This window comes from Ursus arctos, unplaced genomic scaffold (genome assembly GCF_023065955.2).
Source record: "Ursus arctos isolate Adak ecotype North America unplaced genomic scaffold, UrsArc2.0 scaffold_39, whole genome shotgun sequence".
Taxonomy (NCBI): Eukaryota; Metazoa; Chordata; class Mammalia; order Carnivora; family Ursidae; genus Ursus; species Ursus arctos.
In genome coordinates, this window is record NW_026623055.1 from 1,058,461 (window position 1) to 1,079,379 (window position 20,919).

Below are 20,919 nucleotides of genomic sequence, written 5' to 3' on the forward strand. Positions count from 1 at the left end.
TTTCTCGCATTGAATTAGGACCTAGTTACCTTTCCTGGACTATTTTGTTCCTTTTCTTCTAAAACTTTGGATATATCTGTTCTGAAAATCTTAGTGCCATTTTAACCTTTAGTCACCTCGAAAGTATAAAATGCCACCACAAAACCAGTTAATACCTTTCTTAAATAATGATTGAGGCCTGTCATACACCGAAACAGGTTCCTTGAATGTTTCATCTTCACTGTTAATTGAACTTCTACAGGGAGCCTCCTTGTAGGGAGAAACAAATGCTGTTCGTATGGCTGTCGCCGACTTGAGTCCAGCTCCCCAGAGAACAGGTGTAGTTTTTTCCCCAACATGTGCCAACTTCAATCAGAGGGTCTGAAACAAAATCAAATCTTAAAATCATGATTGAAAATTCACAAAACTAACTGTAAACGAAATTTAAATAATCACACTTCCAAATGCACTACCGCTTGAGACACCCTTGTCTTCAATATCGACCAGACTGAGGAAGACACCACTTCGTGTGACCTTTGTCCTTTTGCCCCAAACTCTGTGCCTTCCCCATTCTCCTCAATGGCCTCCCCTCCCCTCTTGGGCAGGCACAGGCGCACCCCTGGCCGGCCGCCGCCCCCCGTGCGGGCAGGCAGCTAGCTGCAGGGCGGCCCTTGCTCTCCGCAGGTGGGTGTGCGCCGCTGGGTGAGGGCGATGCTGCCGCACAGCCGTTGCCTGGCAACAGAGCCCTGCACTGCCTGCGGCTCCAGGCTGTTCTTGGTGCGCCCCCAAAGCTCCGCTCCCGCCACTGCAGGTGAGCCAGCTGGGATCTGGGATTCTGATCCCATGGTTTCAAACACGAATGAGGATTAATTTCCCAGACCAGACTAGGAAAAAGCCAGATGATCGGATTAAAGGGGGGCGGGGCGGGGGGGGGGGGCGGCTGGAGAAGGTGTCTTGATTTCCTACCTGATAACAGACTGGGTAAAACTGGCTTTGCATTTCTCATAAAAAATGTTGCATCACTGTATACGGACGTTACTTTTCTGTTTTAGAATGTTTGGCAGCGTGTCGCGGAACACACTGTAGGTCCTTTATTGCGGCTATTACAGCCAGGATACAAGGGTTTATAGCCCAGATACATCCCTTACTCGGCCCTCGAAGCTACTGCAAAGTAAATGTCGACAATAGTTCCTTTTAGGCTGGGGCGCCTGGGTGGAACAGCGGTTAAGCGTCTGCCTTGGCTCAGGGCGTGATCCCGGCGTTATGGGATCGAGCCCCACATCAGGCTCTTCCGCTATGAGCCTGCTTCTTCCTCTCCCACTCCCCCTGCTTGTGTTCCCTCTCTCGCTGGCTGTCTCTACCTCTGTCGAATGAATAAATAAAATTTAAAAAAAATAGTTCCTTTTAGGGTTATTGCAAATGCTACAGAAATTATCCCATGGGAAGGACTAGCACAGGGCCAGCAATCAATGAACAACTAGGAGAAGCTATTTTACACTGAATATATTATTACTGCGTTGATACATTAACTTCTTGGGTGTGTTATTCATTATATATGATCATCTAAATCTTATTAGCATTCCAAATACAAAAACTTATCTTTAACCCCGTTTCATGGTAAACTCAGGCATATTAAAATAGTTAGGAGTTTATTTGAACAAAACGTGATTCGAGTCAGGCAGCAGCCCATCTAACTAAAAGAAAGGAGCTCCAAGGAGCTGCACAGAATGAAAGATTTTCATAACCAGCAGGGAGCAGAAACAAGGAAATTATACTAGGTTCAAAAGCGGATTAGTTATTGCAAGGTTACTTTTCCTTAGGGGATGACAGGGGTGTATGAAGCAGATCACCTAACTTGTGCTTGTCAGGTGATGCCAGACTGACAGGTTTAAGATTTCATTTCTAGGAAAGTCAAAACTGTAATTGATTCTCAGTTTGGTGGTGGGGGGCTTAGCATAAGCAACTTGATAATAATTAACAATTGTCTTGTTTTTTGACACCCCTAATTCCTAGATCTGAACAAGTGGGAACTTTCTGCTGTATTTTTAGGGTAACTGAATTATTGGGCTTCCTTAAAAGTGTAGCCTTGGGGTTCTAACTTTATTCTCCCTTTATAAGTTTTCATGGGATTTGTTTTGAAACTTTTTCTTCCAACTGTTTATAAAAATCTTGGCCTTAGGGACACCTGGGTAGCTGGTTCCATTGGTTAAGCATCTGCCTTTGGCTCAGGTCATGATCCCAGGACCCTGGGATTGAGTCCCACATCGGACTCCCTGCTCCGTGGGGAGCCTGCTTCTCCCTCTCCTCCCCACCGGTTGCTGTCTCTCACTATCTCTGTCTCTGTCTCTGTCTCTCTCTCACTCTCTCAAATAAATAAAATCTTTGGGGAAAAAAATCTTGGCATTAAGAAAACTGACAAATCCTTATGAACATCCCACTATTCTATGCAATTTTTATATATCTTTTCTTGCCTCCTGACTGCCCCCATTACCCACAGTACATGCCAGGTTGATATTACCATGTGTGAACATTTGTGTGAGGTCAAAGTGTAAGGCCTGGCAACAGTGATAAATAGTCCCCTTCCACAAAACTAGAACCTTGAACCTAGCTCCGAGTATAGTATGGCACTGTATGTTTGCTTCTGCCTATGTCAAGAAGAATAATTTACTGCTCTTGTTTTTTAGAAAGTATTGATATTTTCAGTGCAGCACCAAATTGGGCAAGTGCTTCCTGAACTTAAAATCTGATGACAAAACTCCTTTCATGAGACCCCATCCTTTGAGCAGGGGTTATCTTTTGGCTTTCAGGAATTCAGTGACCCATTCAACAAAGATCCATGGGGCAGCTCCTCCCAGCCAGGCACTGGACTAGACGCAGGTGCAGTGGGTGTAAAAGACAGACTCAGGCCCGGCTCTCATGGAGGCCAAGGTCTAGCCGATTTTGGAAAAAGCTGTAAATACACCGGTACGGTGCAAGGAGCTGGTGAGACAATAGAGCATGGGGAAGGGGGCCTAACACTGAATGTGGAGGGGGTAGTGAGGCTAGAAGGATAATTAGGAGATGGCCAAGTGAAGAAGATATCCCAGGTATTCCAGACAGAAGCAGCATGTGAACCCAGCGGACGAGCCAGGGCGTTCATGAAGTCCACGCGGCTGGAAGGAGGGGCAGGGCAGGGCTGGGAAGGGGAGCCACTTGAGACCTGAGGCCACAGAGTTTACACCAACCCGGTCTTGAAGGAGCGTGGTGGAGGCCTTGTAGGTGGTGGGGACAGACACGGCAAATGTGTATTGTCCCTGTGGCGACATGGGGTTCTAGATTAAGTGAGCAGAAGGTCATTGCCGAAATCCACATTAGATTAGTGATCTAAGACCATGGTAGTGGAAGACAGCGTGAAAGAGATATTTGGTAGCTCGGAAACAGACTCCATGGGACACAGTAAGTGTTTGGGTTTGCAGGAAGGAGACGGAGTCAGGAATGAGTCCCATGTTCTGGTTTGGAAAATTGGGGACCCTTATCACAGAGAGAGAAGAGAAAGGAAAGGGCTGGAGGTGTGGGGGTAAGCGTAGGGGATGAGCTCAGCCCTTGGCAGGTAGAACGGAGGATCTACTTCAGGGAGATGGAAGTGAAGATATGCTTGGGAGTGGCAGGGGACAAGAGGGTGAGCGGGGCTGGAGATGGGATGTGGCCGTAGTCAGAGCTGCGTGCACAGACTATGGAGGATACAGTCAGCCCTACCAGGAATGTGTGCGAGGGGAGAAAGGGTGGGTGGGGTCCTGGGCACCTCTACCAGCCAGAGGGTGAGCAGGCCATGAAAACCACCATGCAATGCAAGCCAAAGAACAAGACAGTCGCCAAGGAGGGCCAGTGCCAGCTCCACGGAGAGGTCAAAGAAAGTAAAGACCAAAGTTCATGGATGAAGTTTAGTGCCTGGGAGGCCACTGATGACCCTAATGAGAATATTCTCAGTGCAGGGAGGTGGGCCAAAGCCAGGCTGCCGGGAGCTGAGGTGTGAAGAGGAGGTGAGGAAGGACAGGTCAGAATCAGATTCCCTTTTTAACTCTAGGCTGCTGGGGGCGGGAGGGGGGGGCAGGAGAAAAAAATGGTGGCACTAACAAGGAGTCTGAGATGTTAGGAGGTGCTGTTGGGTTTGAATGAGATACACTGACAAGTGGGGCCTGCTGTGCCCCCGGGGTGCGTGCGACCTACAGAGGTAATGGGGCAGCAGAGCGCGGGGAGCCCCGCCAGGTGCTGTTTGATCTCTACAAAGAAGATCAGGCCTTGCTGAATGCGAGAGAAATGTGGGTTTAGAGGAAACTGGGGCACTTGAAGACAAATGAACAAGGCCACCTAAAAGAATCAGTGCGCAAGGCGGCGGGCCCCCAGAGCCTGGAGACCATCACCGTGCCATAACAGCACCGCACGGGGAAGTGATCTCAGTCCGGGGCTTCTCAGCCGGGTCGCCTCTTACGCCGTCCTTCCTGCAAGTCCTAGAATGCGAGTGCAAAGCTGCTGCAGACCGACTGTCTCTGTGGGCTGGTGGTAGCAGTAACGAGGGAACTCGCACTCAGCACCGTGAATGAGAACGCAGACGGGTCTCTATCCTCTTCGGTTCCACGGCTACAATGACAAAGTTCGAGGCCATAGTGTCTCCTAGGAAAGTAGTAGAGCTGTTCAGAGAACTGCGAAGGAGAAACGGGGGCTGGAGATAAAGACAAGAGGCTAAGGGAGGCGGCGGCGTGGGTGCGCTGGAATAGTCTAGAAAATGAACGGAACAAAGGCGGTGTGACTGGTGAGCCTCTTACAGATCCTCCTCCCTGATAGAATATGCATGATCCTGCGCGAGTCCTCGCCTGCCTGGGAGCAGGGAGGCGTCCGAGGCATCGGCGGGGAGCGCACGCCCAGACCCAGTCTCCCGGGCTCGGGGTGCGAGAGAGGCACGCGGCCGGGCTCGTAGAGGTCAGCTCCCGACCCCTCCAGCACTGACAGCGCTAGTGGCCCAGCGAGATCCCCGCGAGCAGGCCAGCTCCCTTCCCGGCCGCGCGGAGGCCCGGGGGTCGCTAGGAACCGGGAGGGGGCGCGCGTCCGACGGCGGAGGCAGCGCGGGGCGCGAGCGGGCCGGCAGGTGCCCACGGTCGCCTTGAGGGGACCGGGCGGCGCGCTCCGTCCCGCCACGCCGCTGTCGGCCAGCAGCCGGCAGGGCCCGGACATCCTCGCGCTCCCGCAGGGCGCTTCCCAGGCCGCGCAGGCGGGGGCGGGGCTGAGTGGGTCCAAGTGTGGCGCGGGCGGTGCGGGCGCGGCGACCAGGGGCGAGCTCCGGGCGCAGCGCCACCCTGGCTGGCTCCAGCAGAGCCCGGTGCTCTCGGCCCCCGTCTCCCTTCATTCTGTGCGGTTTGTCCAGCAGAAAATTCTAAACCTGTATTTTTAAAAAGCATTTCTTTGGCTCCGCGCGACTTTCTCGCATCCTTTTTAGTTGGGAGTTTGCGGTGGGCAGAGGGAGGGAGAAGGAATGCCTGTTCTGATCGGCAAACACCGAGAGACCAGAGCATCTCTTTCAGCGGCAAGGAAAAGAAGCCGTCGCAGGATCCACACACATCTACAACTCTCTATTGCTTTTTGTGCAAATACCTAACTCTGCCTGAAGTCCATCCAAGCGGGCAGGCATGGGGTGTTTGGGCAACAGCAAGACGGCAGAAGACCAGGGCGTCGATGAAAAAGAACGACGCGAGGCCAACAAGAAGATCGAGAAGCAGTTGCAGAAGGAGCGTCTGGCTTACAAAGCGACTCACCGCCTGCTGCTACTGGGTAAGGCCGGAGGGCGCGCGGCGGCTCCCGGCCGGAGCGGAGCGCACAGCCCGGAGCGCGGCGAGCGCGGGGGCCGGGCGGGCAGGACCGGGCGGGGGCCGCCCTCACCGCCGCCAGCCACCGGGACCCGCTCCTCCAGTCGCCAGCTGGCGTGTACTGGAAAATGCCCACGCTGGAGTAGAGTAATTACTGTCTGGGTTGGCAGGAGAGATGGCAACGGTATTGGGCCACGGAGTACAGCATTCTTTTTCTGTGTTTGCAGGGGCTGGCGAGTCTGGGAAGAGTACTATTGTCAAACAAATGAGGATCCTGCATGTCAATGGATTTAATCCTGAGTAAGGAGTGATCAATTTCGCTTTTGCTTCCAAACTGCATGCAAGCTCCCAAACTGCATTTCACGTCTCTTCAGCATTTCCAAACGTGCTTTCTCTGAAGAGTTAATCTGATCATTGAGTAGACCTTTGGGGCGGGGGGTAGAAGCCTGTTGTTGAATCTGGTATATTTAGGCAAATCCTTCTTTTGGTAGCGTCCAGATGAAAAGATAGCATAACTTCCTTAACAAAATATGATTTATTAGGTATTCTTGCGGTATGGGTCTGTGTTATCCGTACTGCACTTAGCAGACTTAACCAATATGTCAGTATATACTTTTCTCTATATCCTTGGTCTGCCTCTATTTCAATTCAGAACTATCAACGTATGGATAATTCAAATAAAATATAATTACAAGTTTAGCTGTATAGTTTTTATATGCAATATTATTCATAACAACCTTGCCATGCTTTGTGTAACTTGTGTAGTTGTTTAAAACCACACATTGTAATGTGTGCATTCAAGTTTGCTTCATATACAGATTAGGGAAAAAAGGTACATTTTCCTCTCCCAGTTAAAAACTTCACAGCTGTTGTCTTGGGGGTTGGTGTTGACCTCTAGGAAAACCAGTCTAGCCCCATGCTGCCGCTGGAAGTTTAAAATCCCACTCAACTGATTCAAGTCAGTGCTAAAGGTAAATTAAATTAATAATAATTCTCTTTTAATATAGGGAAAAGAAACAGAAAATTCTGGACATCAGGAAAAATGTTAAAGATGCTATTGTGGTAAGGATTTTTTTTTTTAAATGTTGGGTTAGTAGAAAGGTTAAATACTCTGCTCTCTAAAACTGTATAGACAGAAAGTATATATATCTAGTTGTCCTATGAGGAGCCTAAATGTTGTATTTATCCACATATTTTTTCTTCATTCCATTTTAGACAATTGTTTCAGCGATGAGTACTATCATACCTCCAGTTCCACTGGCCAACCCAGAAAACCAATTTCGATCAGACTATATCAAGAGTATAGCTCCTATCACCGACTTTGAATATTCCCAGGTAAGTAAATCCTTCTTGAAATATTTTAAATGGTGAAAGAGAGAACCATTTTTAATGAGATTGCTTGAGAAGCAATGTTAATTATTATTTTATCTTTGACTTCAGAATCTAGCCCCCTGCCTAAGAGAAATGCTTTCCTTCATACCAAAATATTAACATTGGTTTAAAAATGCTGAAGACAATAGAATGGCTAAGAAATGCTTTTATGAATGTATTGGTGAGGTTGGTAATCAGGAAGATAGCCTACCTTTAAGAAATATTGATAGTACTTTTTCCTACATGTATTCCTAAATTAACAATTAAGCAGATAACAGAATAGAAATGACATGAGCAGAGAGAAATATTTATGGTAAGTAACTGCTTCCGTGGGAATAGTAGAACAGAATTCAGTTCACTCTTAAGATGCACATCCCATGGCTCAAGTGAGAAGAGAATGCACATTGTAAATAACATAGATCACTTCTGAATATTTATTCTATGATAGGAAGAAACGTGGTTTGCTTCACATCTGCAGTATTTATGGCTGCTTTCCTAATTCCTTGGATAACGGTATTGCTTATGTGAGACGGTAAAATGAATAGTAATTTTCTCTTGTTTGGGCTATATAGGTATCTTTAAAATATTGTTATGTGGTCATTCGATTAAGCATGCGTCAAAGGAAAATATATGTGTTAGATTTCTCAGAAAGTCATTTTTCTTACAGTTGTGCCAAAAGAGCGTGTGTGTGTGTGTGTGTGTGTGTATACCCAACAGTAACGGAATTTGAAAGGTTTCATTGCCTGGCGCAGTGCTCTTGAGACATTTTTCTTTCTCACAGTCCTCTCTTTGAAAGGAAGGTGATGCAGAAAGCGGGGTATAAAATAGACAGGCCCTGCCCTGCTCTGCCCGAAGTCTGGGCAGTGTGCACCTGCTCGCCCCCACCCCGACTCGACGGCAGAGCACCCTTGTCGTGGGGGCTTTGTAGCAGGATGGCAGATAAGAATGACCCTTTTTGAAAACTTTTATTTGCAACCTGTCGTGTGATTTTTGCATCTGATAAGCATTCCAGTGTAGCCAGTGAGAGCTCTGGACTTTCTCAAAGGAAGGAGCCAGAGGTGGCAAACTGGCTAGAAAAGGGGGCTGGGGTGTCTGGTGCAGCGGGCAGGCTTCCTTACTGAACTGTGTCTGTAACTGGATGGCTTGCAGGGGGTAGAGGAGATGACAAGGTGGAGGCGTGGAGGGTAGGATTAAAGCAGTGATTCAGCCAGCTCCAGTATAGGGTGTCCCCCAGGACTGTGTGACATCGTATGCATTGAAGAAGTCACCCCAACCTTCAAGGTCCTAGCTCAGATCAGAGGTGGCATTCCCATTCAGCTTTAGATTTACACACGTAGAGACACGTACTTAGATTCTCAAATTTGTCCTGTCATATTGCCCGAAAGTAATCCTAAAACATCTCATATATGGTTCTGATTTAGGGGGGAAAAAGTTATTCTTACCATCTAATGAGAAATTAGAATTGAGAGGTGTTCGTCACATATCTTCTCTCCTTTTATACGTATTGGTCTCCCAATGCAATAGAATTACTTTGTTTCTGGAAGCAAAATGGCCCCCGTAATTGCTGGATGACAATGACAAGAAGTGCTGTGGGTCAGGACGTGTGGCCCAGGAGACCCAGTTGGCTCTCTACCCAACCCTCTCCATGCCCCCTGGTGCCATCCTGGGCTTTAATGAGAATTTCATGAGATCTGAGATCTTAGAAATATGCAGTTTCTCTCTTTCTCCTGAAATTTGGGAAATGACAACACAAGAACATTTATGTGAGAATAGTTGGAATCCATTGTTTTTTGCACAAGAGTTTATTTTTTTTAATTTTTAAATTATATTATGTTAGTCACCATACAGTACATCCCCGGTTTCTGATGTAAAGTTCGATGATTCATTAGTTGCGTATAACACCCAGTGCACCATGCAATACGTGCCCTCCTTAATACCCATCACCAACATATCCCATTCCCCCACCCCCTCCCCTCTGAGGCCCTCAGTTTGTTTCTCATAGTCCATAGTCTCTCGTGGATCATTCCCCCTTCTGATTACCCCCCTTTCTTTATCCCTTCCTTCTCCTACCGATCATCCTAGTTCTTATGTTCCATAGATGAGAGAAATCATATGATAATTATCTTTCTCTGCTTGACTTATTTCACTTAGCATTATCTCCTCCAGTGCCGTCCAGGCTGCAGAAAATGTTGAGAATTCATTCTTTCTGATAGCTGAGTAATATTCCATTGTATATATGGACCACAACTTCTCAATCCAGTCATCTGTTGAAGGGCATCTCGGCTCCTTCCACGATATAGCTATTGTGGACAGTGCTGCTATGAACATTGGGGTGCATATTGCCCTTCTTTTCACTACATCTGTATCTTTGGGGTTAAACACTCAGTAGTGCAATGGCTGGGTCATAGGGTAGCTCAATTTTTAACTTTTTAAGGGACCTCCACACTGTTTTCCAGAGTGGCTGTACCAACTTGCATTCCCACCAACAATGTAAGAGGGATCCCCTTTCTCCACATCCTCTCCAACATTTGTTGTTTCCTGCTTGTCCATTTTTGCCATTCTAACTGGCATAGGGTGGTATCTCACTGTGGTTTTGATTTGAATTTCCCTGATGGCTAATGATTTTGAACATTTTTTCATGTGTCTCTCAGCCATTTGTATGTCTTCATTGGAAAAGTGTCTGTTCATATCTTCTGCCCATTTTTTGATTTATTTGTTTCTCGTGTATTGAGTTTAAGAAGTTCTTTGTAGATCTTGGATACCAGTCCTTTATCTGTAGTGTCATTTGCAGATATAGTCTCCCATTCCGTGGGCTGCCTCTTAGTTTTTCTGACTGTTTCCTTGGCTGTGCAGAAGCTTTTTATCTTGATGAAGTCCCATAAGTTCATTTTATCTTTTGTTTCTCTTGCCTTCGGAGACGTGTCATGAAAAAGGTTGCTGTGGCTGATGTCATAGAGGTTGCTGCCTATGCTCTCCTCTAGGATTTTGATGGATTCCTGTCTCACATAGAGGTCTTTCATCCATTTGGATTTGATCATTGTGTATGGTGTGAGAATGGTCAAGTTTCATTCTTTTGTATGTAGCTGTCCAATTTTCCCAGCACCATTTATTGAAGAGACTGTCTTTTTTCCTCTGGATGTTTTTTCCTGCTTTATTAAAGATTAGTTGCCCAAAGAGCCGAGGGTCCATTTCTGGGCTCTCTATTCTGTTCCATTGGTCTATGTGTCTGTTTTTGTGCCAGTACCATGCTGTCTTTGTGATCACAGCTTTGTAGTACAGCTTGAAATCCGGCATTGTGATGCCCCCAGCTTTGTTTTTCGTTTTCAATAGTTCCTTGGTGATTCGGGGCCTTTTCTGGTTCCAAACAAATTTAAGGACTATTTGTTCCAGTTCTTTGAAAAATGTCCTCGGTATTTTGATCAGGATAGCACTGAAAGTGTACATTGTTCTGGGTAGCATGGATATTTTCACTATGTTAATTCTTCCGATCCATGAGCATGGAATATTTTTCCATCTTTTTGTGTCTTCCTCAATGTCTTTCAAGAGTGATTTATAGTTTCTAGAATATAGGTCCTTTACATCTCTGGTTAAGGTAATTCCAAAATAACGTATGGTTTTTGGTGGTATTGTAAATGGGATGGATTCCCTAATTTCTCTTTCTTCAGTCTCATTATTCGTGTATAGAAATGCAACTGATTTCTGAGCATTGATTTTGTGTCCCGCCACATTACTGAATTGCTCTATCACTTCTAATACATTGGGAGTGTATTCTTTTGGGTTTTCCATATAGAGTATCATGTCATCTGTGAAGAGAGACATGTTGACTTCTTCTTTGCCAATTTGGATACCTTTTATCTCTTTTTGTTGTCTGATTGCTGTTGCAAGGACTTCTAGTACTATGTTGAATAATAGTGGCGAGAGTGGGCATCCTTGTCGTGTTCCTGATCTTAAGGGAAAGGCGTCCAGCTTTTCCCCATTGAGAATGATATTTGCTCGAGGCTTTTCATAGATGGTTTTTATGAGATTGAGGAATGTACCCTCTATCCCTACATTCTGAAGGGTTTTAATCAGGAAAGGATGCTGTATTTTGTCAAATGCTTTTTCTGCCTCTATTGAGAGAATCATATGATTTTTGAATTTTTCTTTCCGGATAAAGTCTAAGACACCGATCGATTTGCGAATGTTGAACCACCCTTGCATCCCAGGAATGAATCCCACTTGGTCAATATGGATAATCCTTTTAATGTGCTGTTGGATTCTATTAGCCAGGATCTTTTTTTTTTTTTTAAATGATTTTTTATTATATTATGTTAGTCACCATACAGTACGTCCCCGGTTTCCGATGTAAGGCTCGATGATTCATTAGTTGTGTATAACACCCAGTGCACCATGCAATACGTGCCCTCCTTACTACCCATCACCGGTCTATCCCATTCCCCCACCCCCCTCCCCTCTGAAGTCCTCAGTTTGTTTCTCATAGTCCATAGTCTCTCATGTTTCATTCCCCCTTCTGATTACCCCCCCCTTTCTTTATCCCTTTCTTCCCCTACTGATCATCCTAGTTCTTATGTTCCATAGATGAGAGAAATCATATGATAGTTGTCTTTCTCTGCTTGACTTATTTCACTTAGCATTATCTCCTCCAGTGCTGTCCATGTTGTAGCAAATGTTGAGAACTCGTTCTTTCTGATAGCTGAGTAATATTCCATTGTATATATGGACCACAACTTCTTAATCCAGTCATCTGTTGAAGGGCATCTCGGCTCCTTCCACGATTTAGCTATTGTGGACATTGCTGCTATGAACATTGGGGTGCATATGGCCCTTCTCTTCACTACGTCTGTATCTTTGGGGTAAATACCCAGTAGTTATTAGCCAGGATCTTGTTGAAGATTTTGACATCCACGTTCATTAGGGAAATTGGTCTGTAATTCTCCTTTTTGATGGGGTCATTGCCTGATTTGGGGATCAAGGTAATGTTGGCCTCATAGAATGAGTTTGGTAGCTTTCCTTCTGTTTCCAATTTTAAATACCTTTAGGAGAATAGGAATTATTTTTTCTTTGAATGTTTGGTAGAATTCCCCAGGAAAACCATCCGGGCCTGGAGTTTTGTTTTTTGGAAGGTTGTTTATCACTGACTCAATCTTTTCATAATTAAATGACCTGTTAAAAAAATCAATTTCTTCCTGTTTCAGTCTTTGCATGTTATGGGTTTCCAGGAAGGCCTCCATCTCTTCCAGATTGCTTAATTTATTGCCATAAATCTCTTGATAAACGTTTCTAATAAGCCTTCCAATTTCATTGTTGTTGGTTGTGACCTCTCCTTTTTCATTCATAATTTATTAATTTGGGTCCTTTCTCTATTCTTTTGGATAAGTCTTGCCAGTGGTCTGTCAATGTTATTGATTCTCACAATTTTAACCTGCTTCTAGTTCTGTTGATCTGCTCTGCTGTACTCCTGGTTTCTAATTCATTGATTTCTGCTCTAATCTTGGTCAACTGCTTCCTCGTGCATGGATTAGATCTGTCCCTCTGTTGTTGTTCCAGTTTCTTGAGGTAAGAATATAAAAACTGCATTTTAGATTTTTCTATTCTTTTGAGTGAGGCTTGGCTGGCTATGTATTTCCCCCTTAGGACTGCCTTTGCAGTATCCCATAGGTTTTGGACCATTGCGTTTTCATTCTCGTTGGTCTCCATAAATTGTTTAAATTGATTTTTGATTTCCTGGTTTATTGAATCATTCCTGAGCAGGATGGTTCTTACTCTCTATGTGTTTGAGTTTCTTCCAAATTTTTCCTTGTGGTTGAGTTCCATTTTCTAAGCATTGTGGTCTGAGAATGTGCAGGGAATAATTTCAGTCTTTTGGTATCGGTTGAGACCTGTTTTGTGTCCCAAAACATAGTCTATTCTTGAGAATGTTCCATGGGCATTAGAATAGAATGAGTATTCTTTGGTTCTGGGGTGTAGTGTTCTATATATATCTATGAGGTCCAGCTCGTAGAGTATGGCATTCAAAGCCCTTGTTTCTTTGCTGATTTTTTGCATGGGTGTTCTGTCTATTTCTGATAGTGGAGTGTTGCGGTCCCCTACTATTAGCGTATTTTATCTATACGTCTCTTTATTCTGGTTAAGAGTTGGCTTGTGTATCTTGCTGCTCCCCTGCTGGGGGATATATATTTATAATTGTCATATCCACTTGTTGGATACATCCTTTAAGAAAAATATAGTGCCCTTCTGTGTCTCTAACTATAGTCTTTAGTTTAAAATCCCAACTGTCTAGTATGAGAATTGCTACCCGAGCTTCCTTTTGAGGTCCATTAGCGTGAAAGATGGTATTCCATCCCTTTACTTTCAGTCTGAATGTATCTTTAGGTTCAAAATGAGTCTCTTGTAGACAGCAAATGCATGGGTCATGTCTTTTTATCCAATCTGCAACCCTGTGACATTTTATGGGAGCATTTAGGCCATTTACATTGAGACTGATTATTGAGAGATATGATTTTAATGATGCCATGTTGCCAGTAAATTCTTTGTTTCTATCGATTGTGACTTTCTGTTCTGTATCACTCTTGGGTCCTTTTTACCTTTATAGAACCCCCCTTAATATCTCCTGTAGGGCTGCTTTCGTGGTTATGTAATTGGTCAATGACTGGGGATTCTGGAAGGTCCTTATTTCTCCATCAATTCTGAATGACAGCCTTTCTGGATAAAGTATCCTTGGCTGCATGTTTTTCTCTGAAAGAGCTTTAAAAATGCCTCCCCAACCCTTTCTCTCATTCCAGGTCTATGTAGACTGGTCTGACATAATTCTGATAACTTTGTCTTGGTAGGTGAGAAATTTCTTTGCCCTGGCCGCTTTCAATAGTGTATCCTTGGATCTAATATTTGCGAATTGCACTGTGATGTGACGTGATGTGGTGTAGTTTTGTTGTGGTTGAGCTTGGGAGGGGTCCTCTCTGCCTCTTGGACATGGAAATTTGTTTCCCTTGCTAGGTTAGGGAAGTTTTCAGCTACAATTTGTTCAAATATCTCTTCTAGATCTCTGTTTTTCTCTACCCCCTTGGGGATGCTGATGATTCTGACATTGGAATGTTTCATTGAGTCAGTAATCTCCCGTAAACTACATTCCTGAGCGTGGATTTTTTGAGTTCACATTCTATTTTAGCTTTTTCTTCCTGTAACCCATCCTCCAATTGGCTGATATGTTCTTCTGCCTCATTCACCCTGGCCGTCAGAGCCTCTAGTTTTGACTGCATTTGGCTCATAGAATTTTTGATTTCTGCCAGATTCGCTCTCATTTCTGCCCTTAGAGATTCTATATTCTCATTAACATTTTCATTAATACTTTTTTCAAGTCTACACCTCATCTTGACCATTGTTACTCTGAATTCCATTTCTGATAATTTGGTTATATCCATATCCATTAGTTCTGTGGCAGAGGCCACAGACTCATTGTCTTTTCTTTGTTTGGGGGGACTTCTCCTTCTCGTCATTCTGATGAGGAGTGGTTGCGGAGTTGCCCAGAGCCCACATTATTGACCGGGACCCAGGCCTTGTGCCCTTGTTTTATATGGATCTTAGGGATGTGGGCTTCTTGATTTTTCAGCCTGCCTTCTGGCGGAGGGGCCTGCCGTGCCGACACCCTGTTTGGGTAGAGTCTCCATGTCCCCTGCGAGGGGTGATGGGGATGGGCACACTGTGAGCCCGAATTTCCAGGCTTTGGATCTCTGGTGGCTCTCCCTGGAGGTTTACTGTGCCTCTTCTGAGAGTCAAAGCAGTAGTGGCCGAATCTCAGCCTCTGTCTCAGAGGGATCGCAGACCGTTCTCCACCGATGTTCTGGCCACTTTAACTTTGTTTCTTTTGGTGCTGCTCAACCCTGTAGCATCCTGGGATGTGCGCCCCACACCCGGCATCCCAGCCCTCACTTCCAGAGCCAGCGCATCTCTGTCCTTTGTGTTTCTAACTCCGCCCTCCACTGCCGCCAGCTGCCCCCACGCATTCCCTGAGCTCCCAGTCTTAGTCTGGTTCCAGTGAGCACACCGCAGCTCCGTTTCAGTCTGGTGGCACGCGTTCCCCGGTTCACGGTCTCAGTCTGCTCTCTCGCGGGTCCGGTCTGCGAGTCCACCCGCTCCCCCGTGTAGCTGGCTACTGCTTCCCGGTAACCGAATGTGGCGGCTCCCTCCCCCTTTCGTTTATCTTCTGATATCTGTGCGCGGTTTCACAGCTCCGCTCTTCATACCTCAATACTCAGCGCCGGAGATGTTCATTTGTAGAGATCCAGATGTATCTTCCTGCGTCTCAGGCTGATTCCGTGGATATTCAGGATGGTATGGTACCTACCCAGCTCGACTCGGGGGACCGGCCGAAAAAGAGGTCCCCAATCCTCCGCCATCTTAACGCCCCCCCAATTGTGATCTTTTGAACATATCGCTGAGAATCTTTAGATCCTATAAAGTGTCCAATGTATACGGATGCCCTGAAGACCCCTCATAGGACATTCAAACACGCAAACAAACAAAAGCACATCCACTCTTCCCTGGTGTGTCACGTCAGATGTGGCACATATGGGTCCTTCAGGTTTATCTGGAATCTCCTGTGGGGGTCACTGGCTACTTCTTTTGTTTTTCTGAGCATTAAAAACAAATGTGCCTTTTATTTTCCCAGTGATAATGGGTTATATTCAAGAAAAGTACAAAATGGAAATCCAGGACAGGTAAAGTATGGGAAAACCACCGGCAAGTCCAGAGAACAAAGGATAGGGGCGCTCTTTTGTAGAGCAAAGGGTGAGTGTGGAAGGGCTGTGAAAGACAAAATCTAAGGGAGGAAAGGGGAATTCTAGGTAAAACGGCATGTCATTGGTTGAGCTGTGACAATTTCTCATTGGCTGGGCTGTTGCCAGGGAAGGGGAAGTCTTTCTCTTCCTGAGGCAGTAAGGGAGAAGCTAACATAGTGCAGACTTGCAAGGTCTGTCTTCTCCTGCTGGGTCTGCATTTGAGGAGTTGTGGTCTTGAGAGCTCCCCCTACTGGTCTCTGATCTCCATGCAAAAGAGATTTTCCTCTTACTAATTTTCAGATAATATATGTACGTGTTTACCTTCTCATAGACCAGGACTGGTTCTGAGAGGGAGACTCAACAATATCATCAGCCGACCTAAAAAACCATAGTATCTGGATATCAGACCTAGTGAGGTGCAGACACCAGCTGGACTCTCAGGGCTTCGGGCCATGGTGACTGACATGTGTGCATTTGGCCAGCAGGTGGCGCGATGGGACCGCCTCTTGCTCCCTAAGCAGTTCATTAATGAGAACAATTCAAAGGAGCCTGGGTCTGGGACCTGGTACAGTGATCCCAGATGGGACTCAGCAGCTGTGTCCCGTCTGGCCTAGCAGAGTCTCCCCAGGGGACCTGTGTGTGGTCTCAGCAGGTGCTTCCTCCCAGGGCTGTCCCCAGGGCTAAAGCCACCTGCATCCTCCTCAGTGTGGGGTGTGAGCTGAGCTCCAGCACCAGGGCTCAGGGAGGGGCTGGACAGTCATTGGACGGGCCTCATTTTCCTGGACAGCCCCTCCTGGGGCAGAGGCTGGAGGGGAAAATGAGGCCTGAGGCAGCCCAACCCCCTGTGGGGACCAGGGTCTGTGTCACAATTGTCTGCACTCCTGTCCTCATGCTTCTCTCTTGCTGCACAACAGGCCTCAGGGACTAGACTGCATCACCCCCATGGTTCAGAGTCTAGACAAGATTTACTTTGACCCATTCCAGTATCCCATGAGTGTCTCTTTCTGCAGACTCCCTGTCCCGGCCTGTGCTGACCCAGCTGTGCTCCCGTCTGCACGTCTACGAACAACAGTCAGACTCTCGCCTGCACCCTGAGCAGTGGCTTCCGTGTTGGCGGCTCCTCCATTTACTGGTTCCAGCAGCTGCCAGGGAGCCCTCCCCGGTATCTCCTGGACTACTCCTCAGACTCAGATAAGCACCAGGACTCAGGGGTTCCCAGCTGCTTCTCCGGATCCAAGGATACCTCGGCCTACGCAGGGCTTCTGCTCATCTCCGGGCTGCAGCCTGAGGACGAGGCTGACTGTTTCTGGGCTACGGCTCATGGCGGGGGGAGCAGCTCCCGTTCCTCACAGTGTCTCAGACGAGGACGAAGTGGGTCAGAAACCTCTGGACCCAAGAATCTTGTTTCTGAGCCTCTGTCCAGAAGACACTATATGGACAGACACAGCAGGGTGGTCGCTTCTGCATGAGGATCTGTCATTCATCAGGGAAAGAGAGACACTCCTGTAAGGCCCATAATGTGAGATGAAATGGGGACATCGCAGGAAGACACAGACAGATGAGATATCAGAGCCCAGCTGCCCATCACCCTCAATCTGGAGACGATGAACAGGAATCAACACGGTTTCCACAGTGAAAATGCGAACACTCACCCACACATCAGTTTCACCCTCTTATTCCATGAAGTGTGACCTCGTGTCACTGCTGATGCATCTGCAGCTGATGTATGGACACTAACCCTGGTCACAGAGACTCTCTCCTCTCTCTGAACCAGCTACACATGAACTTGGACCAGATCCCACAGACTCTCCCTGACAACACCCCCCACTCCCTCCTCTTCTCCGCTCTGCTCCCCTGTCCCTCAGGCTTCAGTTTCTCCCTCTGCCTCTTCAGGTCTCCACTCCGTCTCCATGTCAGGATTTCAGAGAACACTGGAGAGGATGGTGCTGTACTTTCCCTGGAAATTAGACCAGAGAATGAGCAGAGCACACAGCTGCCTGCAACCCTTCCCATTCTCCTTTCTGCTCTCACCCCAGGCTCCGTGTTTTCTGTCCCCAACACTCCCAGTCAGTCTCTTTATAGATTTGAGAGAGAGTAGAGGGAGAGGGAGAGAGAGCACAGCAGGGAGAGGCAGAGGGAGAGGGAGGGAGAGTCTTAAGCAGACTCTGCACTCAGTGCCCTGTGGGGGGCTAGAGCTCAGGATCCTGAGATCATGACCTGAGCTGAAGGCCGATGCTTAACTGCCTGAGCCACCCAGGTGCCCCTCAGGACCCTAGGATTAGGAGCAGAGCCAAACCAAGAGTCAGACCCTCAACCAACTGTGCCCCCAGGCCTGCCCCAGTCATTTTCTCTAATATGAAAACAAAGTTCTTACATTTCCTGAAAAGGATGTGTTCATCTACCTTTAGGTATTTGCACGTGGGATTTATTGATTTTTACCCACTTCAGAATTAACTGATGCTCCACCCATGGGGAGTGTTGGAGGAATCCACAGACAATAGAGGGCCTGCATACTTTAAGATATGTGATTATTTCTCTTATGCTCCAGATTCTCATTCCTAAGAATACTCTGGATGGTATATTCAAAATAGAAACATTTTTCTTCGATACTTAACGTCCCAGACTGTAGTGTTTTTTCTTTCTTTTTTTTTTTAAGATTTTATTTATTTATGTGACAGAGAGACAGCCAGCGAGAGAGGGAACACAGCAGGGGAGTGGGAGAGGAAGAAGCAGGCTCCCAGCCGAGAAGCCTGATGTGGGACTCGATCCCGGAACGCCGGGATCACGCCCTGAGCCGAAGGCAGACACTTAAGGACTGCGCTACCCAGGCGCCCCCAGACTGTAGTGTTTTTTCACACAGGTCCATGCATCAGCAATAACTTGTTCTCACTCTGGTAGACACTGGGGGACATGAGGGACTGTGGGTCTCGCTGGGATGTGGGGGCAGGAAGGAGGGGCCTGCAAGCTCCACCCCCCCACACCGTCTGCTTCCCAACACCTGAAAACCCCACAGCTGTAGGTCTTCTGTCTGCAGAGATTAAAAAACAAAATTGGCAGATTTCTTGTCACTCAACAAGACCGGGACTCCTGATTCAGTAAATTGTTCATACGTCTGTTCTCACATGAGTCCTCCCAGCCTAAATAAATCCTTTTCCAGTAAAAATCTTTGACATACTTACCTCTAAATGCAAGATCAGGACCCTGGAGGTTATAAAGAGAATCACCAAGGAGAAACATCTCTCAGGGTGTTTCAAAGTCATAAGAGGGACAGGGGTCATGTTGCTTCCTTTTTGGTCACACACACACACACACACACACACACACACACACACACAGCTTCACTCCGTCTGAGTGAATAGTGTGTCTGGGACTCTGCAGTTTCCAACTTCTCGGTTCTTCCAGAAGTCAGGGTCAACCTGTGCTCACCCAGCAGCCCTCAGCGTCATAATATCCAGATGGTAGAATCCTCTTCAACAGGAAGCACTGGGGACATCTAGAGTTATTGGGGTCCTGTCACCAGGGCAGCCAGGATGGGCTCTGAACACCTTCTCTCCTGGGACGAGGCTGGTGCTCAGGTGTCCCCGGGGGAGTCTCTGTCCCTGTGGGCAGCTCAGCCCCCAACCATCTCTGGGCTCCAGTCAGGGCCTTAGGCTGATCAGCACATTGATTCTGGGACAGCAGCCTCAGGGCTGTTTCCCACGGCGCTCAAACCTTAGAGAAAGTGAGTCACATGCTCTCTGTGCTCTCAGGGCTGGGCGGTCACTCCCTCAGTCACCCCAGGGACACCTCCAGCCAGGCTGCACTCTGACGGAAACTCTTCTGTCCCAACCCAGGGCCACAGGGCCTGTGAGCTCAGGGACACTGTCCCAATTATCTCCACCTCTCCTCCACTCACATGTGGGTTATTAGACAGAAACTTCTGGGTCGAGTTAGCCGTGGGTAGTAAAATTTCTTCCTGTAGTCTTGGGTGGCTGAGTGAATAACGGTTCCATCCTGACCATGCTGGACACAGGTGCTGGGACTAGAGCTGTGCTCTTCCCAGAGAGTGGTCTGATCCCAAATCCCTCCGTCCTGGAAGCGCTATCTGTGTTTGGTAATGTTGTCAGTAGGATGGTTCTGAGTTCGTAGGAACAGGCCCCTCAATGGGTTTCCTGGGCACCACGTTGACCTTTCCTACCTGGGAGACCAGGTGCAAGGTACAAATATGTGATTTTAGAAAACAGTATATAAGCCCCTATTCTCCTGAGAACAGAAGGCATTCCTGGTCCATTCAATCAATCTTCCTGAATGGAATTATGTATAAAATAACAGACATTCTTTATAAATATGAGGTTGGCTCAGTGGTGACTGACACAGAAACGCTGTCAATAGGTCCCTGTCACAGCATCTGCAGCTGTCAGTCCTTCTCTCCTAGAACTTCCTGCCAGTTTGTCCTTGTGCTCTGAGGTCAGTGCCACGCACAGCCTCATGTGGCATGGCTCCGGCCGACTTGTGTCTGTGCTGGGAGGACAGATCCTCAGAGGCAATCACGGCCCCAGTGGGTGGAGGACTGTTGTTTCAAGCAGGTGGAAAGAGTGACAGGTGACAAAGATGTTCAGTGTATAACCCTCTAGGAATGCACATGACGGCTTCTACTCAGAACCTGGAGTGAAGAGCTCCCCATCACCTCAGTGCTGAGGGAATCGCAGAGGAAGGAGAGCCTGGAAATCAGGGAGAAGGCAGATAAGAGGAAAGTCCCATCATCCCACACAGAAGGGACCATGTGTCCGTGAGGACCTGTCACTGCTCTGGACTTGTTCCAAGTCTCTAAGAGGAGTTTGTATAAGACACACACCTCACTGCTGACCCAGGAACAGGCAAGGGAGCCACAGACAGACTCACTCTGCAGACTCTTAGTTGAGCGTATAGTGAACCCTCCAGTAATGGGAGGTGACATATAGGAACACCTGGTCAGGCCC

General features: G+C 47.1%; 1 protein-coding gene across 1 annotated transcript; it reads left to right on the top strand.

Moving 5' to 3' along the window:
* The first annotated feature begins 5,537 nt into the window (after positions 1-5,537).
* Positions 5,538-18,033, top strand: LOC130542589 (guanine nucleotide-binding protein G(olf) subunit alpha-like). The gene is made up of 5 exons (XM_057306483.1): positions 5,538-5,781; positions 6,044-6,116; positions 6,824-6,878; positions 7,032-7,151; positions 16,972-18,033. The coding sequence occupies exons 1-5, from the start codon at positions 5,640-5,642 to the stop codon at positions 16,993-16,995; spliced, it is 414 nt and encodes a 137-aa protein (XP_057162466.1). The 5' UTR covers positions 5,538-5,639; the 3' UTR covers positions 16,996-18,033.
* Positions 18,034-20,919: the final 2,886 nt, after the last annotated feature.

What these genes read in the sequence shown, in the direction of transcription:
- LOC130542589 (XM_057306483.1), top strand. Translation starts at nt 5,640, where the DNA reads ATGGGGTGTTTGGGCAACAGCAAGACGGCAGAAGACCAGGGCGTCGAT. An exon ending in GTCAATGGATTTAATCCTGA is followed by an intron (nt 6,117 to 6,823) that starts GTAAGGAGTGAT and finishes CTTTTAATATAG; the next exon opens with GGAAAAGAAACAGAAAATTC. An exon ending in ATGTTAAAGATGCTATTGTG is followed by an intron (nt 6,879 to 7,031) that starts GTAAGGATTTTT and finishes ATTCCATTTTAG; the next exon opens with ACAATTGTTTCAGCGATGAG.